The sequence below is a fragment of the Triturus cristatus genome, chromosome 4_2 (assembly GCF_964204655.1).
Source record: "Triturus cristatus chromosome 4_2, aTriCri1.1, whole genome shotgun sequence".
In the NCBI taxonomy this organism is placed as follows: Eukaryota; Metazoa; Chordata; class Amphibia; order Caudata; family Salamandridae; genus Triturus; species Triturus cristatus.
The window spans coordinates 322,601,977-322,614,889 of NC_140586.1; the positions used below are offsets into that span (position 1 = coordinate 322,601,977).

The window sequence follows — 12,913 nt, forward strand, 5'->3', positions numbered from 1 at the left end:
GAAAGGTCAGAGTAGCAGGAGCCCTGCCCCCTCGCGGCCTGGCTACCGCCACTCATTTTGTCTTTCCAAGATCCCAAGTGAAGGCTTGGTGGTCCCATGGAGGAAAATATCAAAAGGTCCCTGACGTGCAGGGAGAAATCTGCCTCCATGACAGTGAAAGATTTCGTTTGCTTTTCTTCAATGAGCCCCATCGCCCAGCTGCGTTTGTTGATAAAGAAGCAAAAGAGAAACCGCAGTGGGTGAATTGGTCACCCGCTAAGTATTCAGCAATAATGAAACTGAATGGGTGGATGCACTGTCATCAAAGAGATGCCCGGTTGCAGACGGAGATCTCTAGATTTGTCAAGCCTATAATGGGAAGAGAGGCATTTAACCTCTGTTGTAGCTTAAGGCAGAAGAGGTATAGCAGAATTAGATGTTTCCACTGACAGAGTGTGGAATATACTCAAGTAAATAAGGAGAAACAAAAGAACAAACTTTGGAATGTTGGAACAGAATACCCATTACAGCCATTAGTGCCCTATTGTCCCAAGAGGAGATAGAAAGAGCTCCTGACATTCCAATGTTCTAATATAGCATTAGAGCCCGGCTGGCTCAGTTTTCATCCTTGAAGAGAATGTAAAGGGTTCAGTTTTGCACTTTCCACAGCCAAAGATGGATGACTTTGAGGATTTTGGAAAACTGAAGCTCAGGAAACAAATGGAAGTCTGGACGTTTTATCCAGTTTGAAATTTGCATTACAGAGGAATATGCATTTTTGCCCAGAGTGATTTAAGTTATGCCCAGGAGAGCAAGTGATATGGAATCACCACAAGTTCAGCAAATTTGATCCACAGAAGATGAACAAGATAGTCTAATTCTTTTTTAAAGATCATATCCCTGTAGAGATGACTCACCCTTACATCCTTTAAGACAGATAAAATTAGTATCATGATACAGAGTTGGATGTGCAAATGCACACATACTTTTTCCTTTTTTCCCTCCATTGGGAAAATAATTCCCCCTTGGGGAAAGCCCTTGCCCTGCAACCCCACTAAATCTGAGCATGATCCGTTCTCCCAACCATCCTAGAACTGGAGCTGAATGAATCACCGACCATTACCTAGGGGACGGAGTGGGGAAGAAAGAGTGAAATCAGAGTGTGGAAATGCCCACAAATACGAGTTTGTAACAATACCTGTTCCTGCTATGGGAAGAGTTTAAACCCCTCTAGCAGCCTCGCTTTGAGCTGGGCTATTTTCTTCATTAGCAACTTAACTCTCCTAGCCACAACATATGAAAAAGATGTGGTCTTGTAATATACTGTAACTGTAGATAAAGGAATGGTGTACGTTGACAAAGAAATATGATAAAAAACAATAAAATGGTTTTAAAAAGCAGGGAGCGGGGTAGACTATCATATCACAAATTTAAGGCAAAATAAATTACATGTCAGAGGGCTACCTGGTGCATCTCCGATTGGTTTCTTCTTTGAGGCTTCAGGTACTTGTTTCCCTGTGGCCGGGCTGTCCTTAGACGAGTTCTTGGCGGAAGGAGGGGGTATCTGTGATGATGTTCTTAGAGGTGACTCTGAAGTGATGAGAAATACGTTCTTTAAATTGGATACCCACCCCATATATTTCAGCAGCAGCTTCTGGTCGGTAGATAATGGCTTCATTACTTTTTAAACCTGTAACCCTTTTTTTTTTCATGTAATTCAATAAGGGAAAGTGGGCGCCCAGAAAGAGGTCCTATTGAGTGGAAATAACTCCATTCATTGCAAGACTTCCAATAATGGAAGGCCAGAAAGGGAAGGATGTATTGCATTTTATTCTTTTGCATTGCATTGTATTGTTGTTGCATGTGCCCACCAAGGCCCCTAAGCATTTCTCGTTGGAATGACAATACACCACTCTGCTCATTGTGCATCGTTGGAGGGTAAGCCAATGTACAAAGAGTTTTGATGTTATATGTGAAGATCAGATGTTCCCAGTTATTATAATGTGATATACATGTAGCTGCTTCAAGCCTGAAGTAAACCAAAGAGGAATGCGAAACACATTTGCATATGGACTTTTCTTATTCAATTGTGAATTACAGTGTTTTCTTGTGCAGAGTATCCTACTGAGTGAGTATTACCTAGGTTTCACTTTGATAAAAGGTGGTAGATTGCCCTGTTGGCAAGACAGGTTAAGTTAATAGAAATGGTTTTTGGTCCTGGGTAGCTAGTGAGTTGTTTGAAAGGCTTGAGTGATGCAGTCGTGAAGGCGTAGGTGCAGTAATTGCTTGGTTGTAACAGTTATATATTTGTTCACTCTTTAGAATAGGTAGCATGGTGATCCAAAATAAGGTTCATTTGAATAGACGAGACTCTCCAGATGATACGGGAAACTAATGATGGTGGCCAGGACCTTATATAAGAAATCTAAATGTGTGTTAATGTTTCAAAGACTTTGGACAATGATAAAGGTGCTTCTGGTAACTTGGCTCACTTCAAGGGAGAGTGTTAGGTCAAAGACATGATCACTCCCATGTTTCTTATTCAAGTTAATGTCGCAAAGTTGTTACAAAGTTCTTAGGCCATGTGGTCCTAGAGACATAATTGTACTTTGGACAAATTGATTGGTTATCAGCATCAATCGGTCAAAGGGTCATGTGGTAAATAATTTAATTACCGGGACTTAATTTGATACAGAAACATAATAAAATAGCTCAGTAAATAAGAGGCAGAATCCGTGGTATTAGAGGTTCGGAATGGGCTTTATTCCAATGGTCGATTATAATCGGTTGCTCCAAGTTCCATCACCACGGAGGTTCAGGAAGTGAAGTACATACATTATTGACAAGAAATGACTTTTATAGAACATACATTACAATGAAGCGAATGCGGTAGGCGTAACAATTGATAAGGAAAATGACGATTCACATGCGTAACCGAAAATGGGCGTAATAAGGAGTAAAAAGGAACATAATTGGTTATGAGGTCATATATAGGTGGATCTATAAGATTATACTTGGCATAGATGCGCGCGCAGCAGCATGACGTGTGATTGACGTGCAACTAGGGGGTGAAGGGGACTTGACATTTAGCTCTACATGTGGAGACAAGAAGTCTGGGGGGTCCAGTCAACCTAATCCCAAATCATATCTAACATCCTATGTTTAAAGAACTATGTTATCCACAAAGTAAGGACTCTCGGACAGAATCTATTCTATACTGACTGTGCGTGCGTGTACAAGCGTCTAAGTGTCTATATGAGATGCAAGGGGCAGAAACCTCCCATGGTAACAGGGCTATGAATTACTTGCATGAGGACAGAGAGGCCGGGCCCTTTGCTTGGTAGCTGAAGGAAATGTTTACCTAAACTACTAGACAGGAATGCATCGGCTGAGGAGCGAAGCAGATAACTCGAAGGTGAAATACAGTTTTTGGCAGACAGGCAAACCGGCCGAGGCAGGCACCGTTAGCCGCACAGGGAGTAGGACAAAGTTCATGGATACAGATGCGAGCTCAAACTGAAGCTGTCAGAGGCAGAGAGCAGAGAAAAGCTTGATGGCAGAATCGGGCCTACTCGCCTGAACTGCAAAATGGAGTAACTGAGCCATATAAAGCCGGTGGCCTTTCATACTTAGGAATGGAATATCCAGCCTATTCATGGCGGATCTGACAGAGGACAGGTTGACGGTGGACGCACATGTATTTGCGTCTTCATAACTGGAACTGGAGGGAACATACATGTACTTGTGATTCATACATGGAACCGTTGGGGTCCAAGTTAGGGGACATAACTGATCAGAAAAATCCATATTTCCACATTCCCTCCTTGTCCCCTACTTGCCCGTTAAGAGATATCAATCTTCATCAATCCATTGATCTGTTCATACAACATCATTTGTTCTTCTTTCTTCTTCCGTGACGAATGAAATCTTGGTGGTGGAATACACGATGTGGCACACAGACCACAGATCGCTGGTCCACATTGTAGACATAGACAGCAACTGAATAGTATGAGAAGGCCAATACCTAGGAAAGATAGGACCTTCCATCCAAAGGTAGATAATACACTCCAAAACCAACCGGACCAAGTCCAAGTGCCTGGGTTCTGGTGTATCTGGCTTACAATCTTATGAAGGCGAGTTATGGCTTCATATACAGATGGCGAATTTTCTGGTATGAAAATGCAACAGCTTGATCCGATGACCCTACAAGCTCCGCCCCTATCAGCCAGGATGACGTCAAGGACAAGACGATTTTGAAGCACAACAATCCGCATAGCAGACTGCTCTTCTGTTAAATTGCCTAAAGCGGAAATAGTTTCATTCACTACTGCTTCAAGGGTTCTAGTTAATCTACGTATCAGCTTACTATTAGTAACAGTACCTATATAGGGAAAGAGACCTTTATTGAAATCCGTGTATTTTTCCCACGCTGTTTCAGTGTAATCAACTGTTGGGAGATCTCTCCTTACTCTATTATTTACTAAATGAGTGTTTCTGTGATAATCAGGAGGAGCTAGAAAAACAGGTGGCAAAAGGAATCCAATGTAGCAAGTACCATCCCAATCTAGAGGCAAACGTACATATGCCGTCTGACCACATATGAAATAGGAATGGCGGAAAGCTCTAAATGTGGACTTGCCTTGATCACTGAATTCTACTACAGTCGTGCATTTACTATGGCCCATATGTATGGAACCATTTTTCCTTACACATAGTTCACCCTTTACTGGAAAAATTGACATAGCGGGCAAAATTGGAGTAGCTTCGGATTCGACATTTAGGATCATAAGATTAAGCGTAAAATTACCCAATCTATACACTTCATTTTCTAGATCAGTTCCTGTTCTCTGGGGAAGTCCCTCCTTGTTAGGGTAGCAGACCTTAAGCAAAACTAGGTTCAAATTTCCCCATACCCAGTTATCTTGATAAACTGCAGAATTCGAATCTAGAGAATTAATTAAACTAAACCATGCTCCACAGGAGCCGTTGTGTGTGAACGGGTATGGAAAGAGAGGTAAAATTCCTTTATAATTCTGATAGGGAGGGAGTCGGCCACATATCCAACAATTTGTAGCATTGCTAACCTGATGGGAATGATGTAACATACTGATAAACGTGTTATTGCGCAGCGCAAATCTATAAGACAACTCAAGCGGAGGTAATTCACTAAAAGAATGTTCAGCAGTAACATTGTAAACATTTCTGGCAATAGGGTAATATATGTGCAACAATATACTTGCAGTAATTATTAAAAGACTTAAGAAAAACAAGATTAATAATGTCACTATGCAATGACTACGCAGTAATTTACAGTACGCCTGTCGTTTCAACATTTTTCGCGATTTTCCATGATTCAGGTCTAAGGGATACATGTCGGAGACAGATTCAACCGCTTCACCTTGGAGAGGACTTAAACAATCAAATCGTCCGACGGTCTAGGCCTGAGTTTTATTTTATAAAGTTCCTGACTGTTGGCCTCAGCCAAAGGTAGTTTTGAGTCAGTGGGTGAAGACACACGAGGTGGGCTATTTACATCTGAAGGAAGTCCATGAAATTTCTTGATATGACTTGAATGCACCCATCCTTTTCTGCCTTCAATCTTCACGGCTGTCCTTGTGGTGAGCAGGACCAATCTGGGTGATCTCCACCTGGGCTCCAGCTGAGTCTTTCGGTCAAAATTCCTCACAAGAACGAGGTCTCCCGGGACTACGTCATGGGGTTTCACCTCAGTGTTGTCGGGAAAGGCTGCAGCTACCTGTGAACGACAAGATTGTAGTGCAGACATCAAGGAAGCCAAGTAATCTGTCAGCATATTACAGTCAATATCAGTTATTTTGCGTGGTATAGGCGTCCCCCACATATTTGGTGGTCTGCCGAAGATCACCTCATACGGGGATAGCCCTGTTCGAGAGTGTGCTACCATTCTCATGTAAAAGAGCGCAACGGGTAAGGCTACTACCCAGTCGACACCTTTCTCTCTGCATATTTTGGACAATCTGATTTTCAGTATCTGATTATGTCTTTCTACGAGACCTGCTGCCTCGGGGTGTCGGACACAGTGGAATTTCCACTGATAGCCTAACAAAAGTGAAACGTGTTTCATTAATTCGGATGAGAACGGCTGGCCGTTATCTGAGTGAACAACACGTGGTAAACCGTATCGTGGGAAGAATTCTCGAACCAACTGTTTGGCAGTAGTCGGGGCAGTGTAATCTGAAACCGGGTATGCCTCCGTCCAACGGGAAAGAGCACAGACAACTACGAGAACATATTTGAATCCTCGACATCGTTCCATCTGGATATAATCCATCTGGAGTACTTCAAAAGGGTGATCAGGAGGATGAAATCCACCCTGTTCTACGGGAACGCTTTTTCCTGGGTTGAACTGGCAACAGATCATACAGGTACGAACTTTTTGTTTGGCTGCTGCTCGCAAATGTTTATTGAACCAAATGTGTTGAATGCTGTCTAGCATAGCTTTTTCTCCTAGATGTGCTGGACTATGTATAGTGTTAATTATAACTTGGACCATTGAATCAGGAAGGAACCACACAGACTTTTCCTTCATCATCCATCCTTGGTCCGTTTGGATCCCTCCTAATTCAGTCCATTTCTTTATTTCGTCTGGTGTAGCATGTGTCTGTATGTCAATTACGTCAAGAGTAGGATCTTTAACTGTCATACAATGTGTCGGCATCGGGACTATTGTCTTTGTCATGTCGGAGGTCTGAGTTTGAGCAGTCTGTTTAGCTGTTCTGTCGGCTAGATCATTGCCTTGAGAAATGATATCAGTAACTTTCGTATGAGCCTTACATTTCATAATTGATATTGCAGTGGGTAGATGTATTGCATCTAATAAGGCATGAATGAGGGGTCCGTGCTGAATGTGGGCACCGTGGGAAGTTAAATAACCTCTCTCTCGCCACAGCACGCCGAAGTCATGTACAACTCCGAATGCATAACGTGAATCAGTGTATATGTTGACTTTTTTATTTGTGGCTTGAATACAGGCTTGTGTCAGAGCGATAAGCTCTGCCGCTTGAGCTGACAAGGTATTTATGCGATCAGTTTCAATTATTTCAGTGTCTGTTGTGACTGCGTAAGCAGCCACTAACTCTCCTGTACTTGTTCTCATACATGAACCATCTACATACAATGTCAGGTCTGGGTCTGACAATGGAACATCGGTTAAGTCTTGTCTAGGTTTCGTCGTTATTGTAATAACTTCAATACAGTCATGGGCTAGTGGGTCTGTTCCGATTACAGGTAAAAGTGTGGCAGGATTCAATGTGTTACAACGTCTGATTTCTATATGTGGCTGAAACAATGTTAGTTCATACCCAGTGAGTCGCGCAATAGTCAAGTGTTGTGTTTGCGTTCTATTTACAAGAACCTCTACTGCATGTGGTACTTGAACTGTCAATGGATGTCCTAACACTATGGCGTCGCTCTGTCTTATTGCTAAAGCTGTCGCTGCTACTGATTTTAGGCATGCAGGCAAAGCCTGAGCTACGGGATCTAATGTACTAGAAAAATAAGCACATGGTTTGTGTGCTCCTGCTTGTTCCTGTGTGAGTACTGACAAGGCAGTACCTTCGCGTTCTGTAACGAAAAGTGTAAACTGTTTACTGTAACATGGTGTTGCTAAAACAGGTGCTTGACATAAAGCTTTCTTTAGGCTTTCAAAAGCTTGTGTATGTTCCTGAGTCCAAGGGAGAACAGTCGATGTGGCTGCCTCCTGTGTTGTCAACTGAATGAGTGGTTTTGCTAGAAATGCATACTGAGGGATCCACTGCCTACAATATGAAGTGAGGCCTATGAAAGCCCGTACCTCCTTTTGTGTCTTGGGTATTGGCATGTTAGCTATTAACTGAATGCGGTCGGGTGTAAGCTGCCTTCCCTCCTTGGACAGCGAGTGTCCAAGATAAACAACTCGCTGGACACAGAATTGCAGCTTAGAAGGGGACACCTTGTGCCCCTTTTCGGCTAGAAATTGTAAAACTGTCAGTGATGCTTTCTCACATTCGGGTTCGCTTCTCGCGGTGATCAGCAGATCATCGACATATTGAAGCAGAGCAGTGTTAACTGGCATGTGGATACTGTCGAGTTCTCGTTTCAGTGCTTGGCTATAGATGCTGGGGCTTTCTGTAAATCCTTGAGGTGCGCGTGAGAATTTAAAGCTACGTCCATTTAAACTAAATCCGAACAAATATTGGCTTTCCGGATCTATTGGGACGCTGAAAAAGGCATTCTTGAGATCAATTACAGTAAAGAATGTTGCTTCGGAATCAATAGCTGTCAATAATGACGAGATATCTGGGACCACAGGAAATTGTGGCACAATGCATTTGTTTAATTCGCGCAGATCAATAACCAATCGATATACTGGCGGGGCCTTTGGATCTGTTCGTTTAAGAATCGGAATTATCGGTGAATTACATACATTGGAGTCTGTTTCCACAACTACTCCTTGGGCAATGAGCTCGTCAATGATTTGTAGTAAAGCCACTACAGCATCTGGTGGTAACTTGTATTGTCGCATTCGTGGTAGTACCACTCCTGCTTTCAGTGTGACTCGATATGGTGTAATATTCATGCAACCAACATCAGTAGGGCCTTGTGCCCATAGATGTGCAGGTAAAGTCTGCAGTCGGGGATCCATGTCTCTAGACACATAGTGACCTTTAAAATCACGTAGAAACAATCTTACTCCTTCCGGAGAACAACATATTATAGCTCCTAGAGCTTTCAGTGTTTTTATTCCTAACAAGTTTTCTGGACATGATTTAGTAAGCAATAAATCTGTAGTTCGGGTCAAAGGTCCTATCGTAAGTGGAAGAGGCTGTGACACTTCATTAACAATAGGTTTTCCTGAAAAACCAAGGGAAATATTCTGTGAGCCTGAGAGGGGTGCCCCTGGAACTTCACTACTTTTTATGGTTGTTCGACTTGCCCCCGTATCGAGTAAAAATTTTCTGTCTTGGCCTAATAATTCACTATGTACATAAGGTCCTTCTTGATCTACAGGGATCTCGATAAGGGGTAAGTCAACTTCCCTCTCTAGGCTGGTTCATGCGTATCGTTGGTAATCAGGATAGTCGTACTGTGCGGTCTGGTACAGTTGTCGTGTCGTGGTTTGTGCGGCAGCAACGGGCAGCGCTGGTGCAGCTGGCACAAACTGTATAGACTGTGGTGGAGCTGGCATGGACTGTGCATGCTGCGGGGCTCCTTGTTCATTCTGATCCTGTCTAGGTGGCCGTGGTCTTTCTTTTGTATTACCTATGGCGATATTATGTTTCAAAACTGGACAATCGTGTACGTAATGACCTGGCTTTTTACAATAGTTGCATGTCCCTTTTACAGGTCCTGTTGAATCACTGGAATGTGTCGTACCCTTTTTATGTCCTTCAGCTGGAACTGTCTGGGAAACTAGCATTTTCATTTTCGTGTCTTTCATGCGTCTGTGTTCATGTTCTTGTTCCTCTCTAATTCTATTGTGATGGTACTGTAACATTTGTAACATTTGTGATGGAGTGTTACCTTGCCAGGTACTCTCGAATTTTAATACTCTATTCTTTACTTGAGGCAAGGCATTTTCTACTAATTTTGTTACAAACAGATGCGGGTATGATTCGCTACTTGCTTTTATGCCACTATTTATACCAAAACATTTTTCAAATCGGGCATAGTAATCACTAGTGTCTTCATCTTGCTTCTGCTTACAGGCTGAAATTGTACCCCAATCTTCCTTTTTCGTAGTTAATAAACGTGGCAGTACCTGTACTAATAAACCTGGTAGCGCTTTAGTTTTATCCCCAAGTCCTGCTCCTGCAGTTCGGGCCTTTTCTTCCGCTTCTAATACTGACCATTCTATCTTTTGGTCTCCTACCTCCCACTCTTTTTCCCTGAGTTTCTCATAAATGCCAGCAGGCATCAATACCTTTAATATTGTCATAATGTCGGGATAGGTATACTCTCCCATGAGTAACATGTCTTTAATTTCTCGGTGAAAACCCGCTGGATCTTTGTCATGACTGGGTACCACTTTCTTCATTTCTAACAATTCTATTTTCGATATGGGCGTATATACAAATACGCGTTTAAACTCATTGTCCTCGCCTTTTATTGGGTGCACTTCTCGTAAGGGATTCTGTCTATCCATGTAATACGTGGTTCTTTCCTTGATGGGCAATGAGACACGTTCTGAACATACAAAAAGAATATACTGCTTTCTTGATTCTAGAATTTCTTTAATTAATTTAGTACCTGAACCTCTCCATCTATTCATGAGAAATTCAGTCAATATGTCAGGTAAGGGACCAGGGTCCGAATGCTGACTCTGATATAGTATAAGGAGTTGTTGAATCATATAAATCCCAGCTAAACGCTGTTCATCTGGGGTGAGATTCAAAAATGTGCGTGCTACTGTATCATCACTATATTTTCCGGGACTGTCCACCCAATGGACAGCTGACCTAGCTAAATCTTGTTCATCCATAGAATCGAGAAAATGATAACCCCTTCGTTCTCGGAGTAATTTGTCGGCGGCTTGGAACGAATGCTCGTTAGACCTTATATTAATTATAGGTATTTGGAAATTCCTGTTATTATCTGGACATATCGGACGTATCGGGTCAATAAGACATCTATTACTATTACAAGATCTTCCTCTACCTACATAGGCTATGGTGTCTGACTGTCCTGCGGGCAGTCCTGATCCTTCCTCCTCGCTTTGTTCGAACTGGTCCACCGCTAATCGTTCTTCGTGTAGGCGTTCTATTTCTTTACGGATCTTTCGGCACATTGCTATTATACAATTTTGCTTATCATGTCTACCTTCTGATATATTCTGGCTCCATCTGGTAAGAATTTGCATTGCTTCCGGGTCTACCCCCGGTCGGTCCTGATTTCTGATCACACAATTTATGAGGAAACGTAACAGTTCCCCCTGTATCTCCACTTTCTGGTATTCCATAGCTCTGTTAATACTTTCAGAATCTCGCCCTGTTTGAACAAAATGATATATATTATCTAGATGCGCAGTCATTCCTGGTAACTTCCCTAAATACACTGCGGCTCGCCTGATACGCAATGATGCCATGATCATTTCGTCCTCTTTGCCGGGCACAGGGTCATATCTACAATCTACAAGAAGTTCCTTAAGTGTACGGGCATTTATGAATTTGGGGGTACGTGAATGTGCTGACTCTTGAAAGGTAAGTTTATTTATTCTGGGTGGCGTAGAAAAAATGTTGGTAGCACCTCCCGTAGCCCCATCTGGGGTGTCGGGTGTGAAAGGATTCGTTGAACGCGACACAGCAACTATAGGTGTGGACACAGCTATAGAAGTAGCTGTAGGAACAGATGCGGAAACAGATGTGCTTGCCGGAACTTGTGACACGATCTGTTGCTGTAGGGATACGGGTACTGGATCTTGGCGTTGAACCTCCCTGGTAGGCGGTCCATGTGGGGCGGAATTAGCATACTCGGGAGCTGCGTCATCTAAATATGAGGAAAAAAAACCATCTTCTGCGGTTCTAGGATGCCCCTTAGGATGTACCTTTATTGGGAATAATGGGGGTGGCAAGTCTTTCGGTATTTCTGGAGTAGCCTTAGGTAATCCTTCGGCCAGAAGGGGATACATACCATTCATAAGGGCATTTCTTTGTCTGTCTACTTGTTCTGATTTCACTCGGATACCTTCTTCAATTAATAAATTTTCTCGAACTTTATTTGAACTCTCTTTATTCTTTTCTTCCTGTCGGAGTGCTTTTTCTGTACGTCTATGAGATTCTTTACGCCATAACTCAACGGCGTCTTTCTGTGACTGTCTGACTTTCCTTTTCCATACCTCTTCCTCTACTTTCATGATGCACTCTGCATCCCAGGTTCCCGCTGTGGGCCACCTCTGACTTTCTGGTAATTCCTTGGTGTAGTCTACCCATAAATCAAGAAATAATATAGCGTCTAAGCCATGTTTATGATACATGAAGTACCCTGGAGTGTCCCTAGGAGGAATAGGAACGGCTTCTTCGAGTACCCCTTTTCTTGTAGTGATCTGTCTTAGTTTCGAAAAGAGCGGCATATTGAGAACTGATCTGATACTTGATTTTGAACAAACTTAATACAGTAAACACGATAATGAACAGTCATTCACACCACAATATGCAGAACGTACTTAAACATTTAACATTTAACATTTACCTGAACAATCAATAATGATGACGGTCTAAGGAAAACTTAATCACTAAAACATAATACTCGACTTTAACTGATTTATTCTGAATTTATATACTTGATATACTAGATATACTGCTAAACAGTACAGATACACTGCTGAAACAGTGCAGACCGGATTTGTGTACCCTAACCCGTCTTGACCGGCACAACCTATGTGCACGTCAGAATGCCTCCCCAGTAATGGTACTCACCGGGTAGCTTCGGAAACGGAAGGCCTCGGAAACTGAACTGAACTTGAACCGGACTGGACTCGACTCGACTCGTCGGAAACTGGACTCGACTTCGGACTTCGGGGACTGGTGGGCCTCTGTATACCTCGGATCTTGCTCTCTCAGCTAGGCTCTGGTCGGGATACTTCGCACTTCTCACCGCCTCGTCTGGGTGTTGATCGCAGCCTCAGTCGCCCCCGCTTGACCGGAGGGAGATACAGGAAATCCTGCTGGTACGCGTTATTGTCCGTCCAGCTGTGGCAGTAGACCGGGCCTGCAACTCACCGCCGGCGCGTGAGATGAGAAAGTGTCCCTGTTCGGGCGCCATTCATGTGGTAAATAATTTAATTACCGGGACTTAATTTGATACAGAAACATAATAAAATAGCTCAGTAAATAAGAGGCAGAATCCGTGGTATTAGAGGTTCGGAATGGGCTTTATTCCAATGGTCGATTATAATCGGTTGCTCCAAGTTCCATCACCA

The 12,913-nt window shown here is 42.9% G+C and overlaps 1 protein-coding gene across 5 annotated transcripts in view; it reads right to left on the minus strand.

The window, feature by feature from the left end:
• The window catches only part of PRG4 (proteoglycan 4), a 331,309-nt gene that overhangs the window by 241,041 nt on the left and 77,355 nt on the right, over positions 1–12,913 (minus strand). For all 5 annotated transcript variants that reach the window (XM_085601683.1, XM_085601686.1, XM_085601685.1 and 2 more), the window contains exon 6: positions 1,444–1,569. In XM_085601683.1, the coding sequence (XP_085457809.1) occupies positions 1,444–1,569 (126 nt within the window). The remainder of the gene's footprint in view (positions 1–1,443; positions 1,570–12,913) is intronic.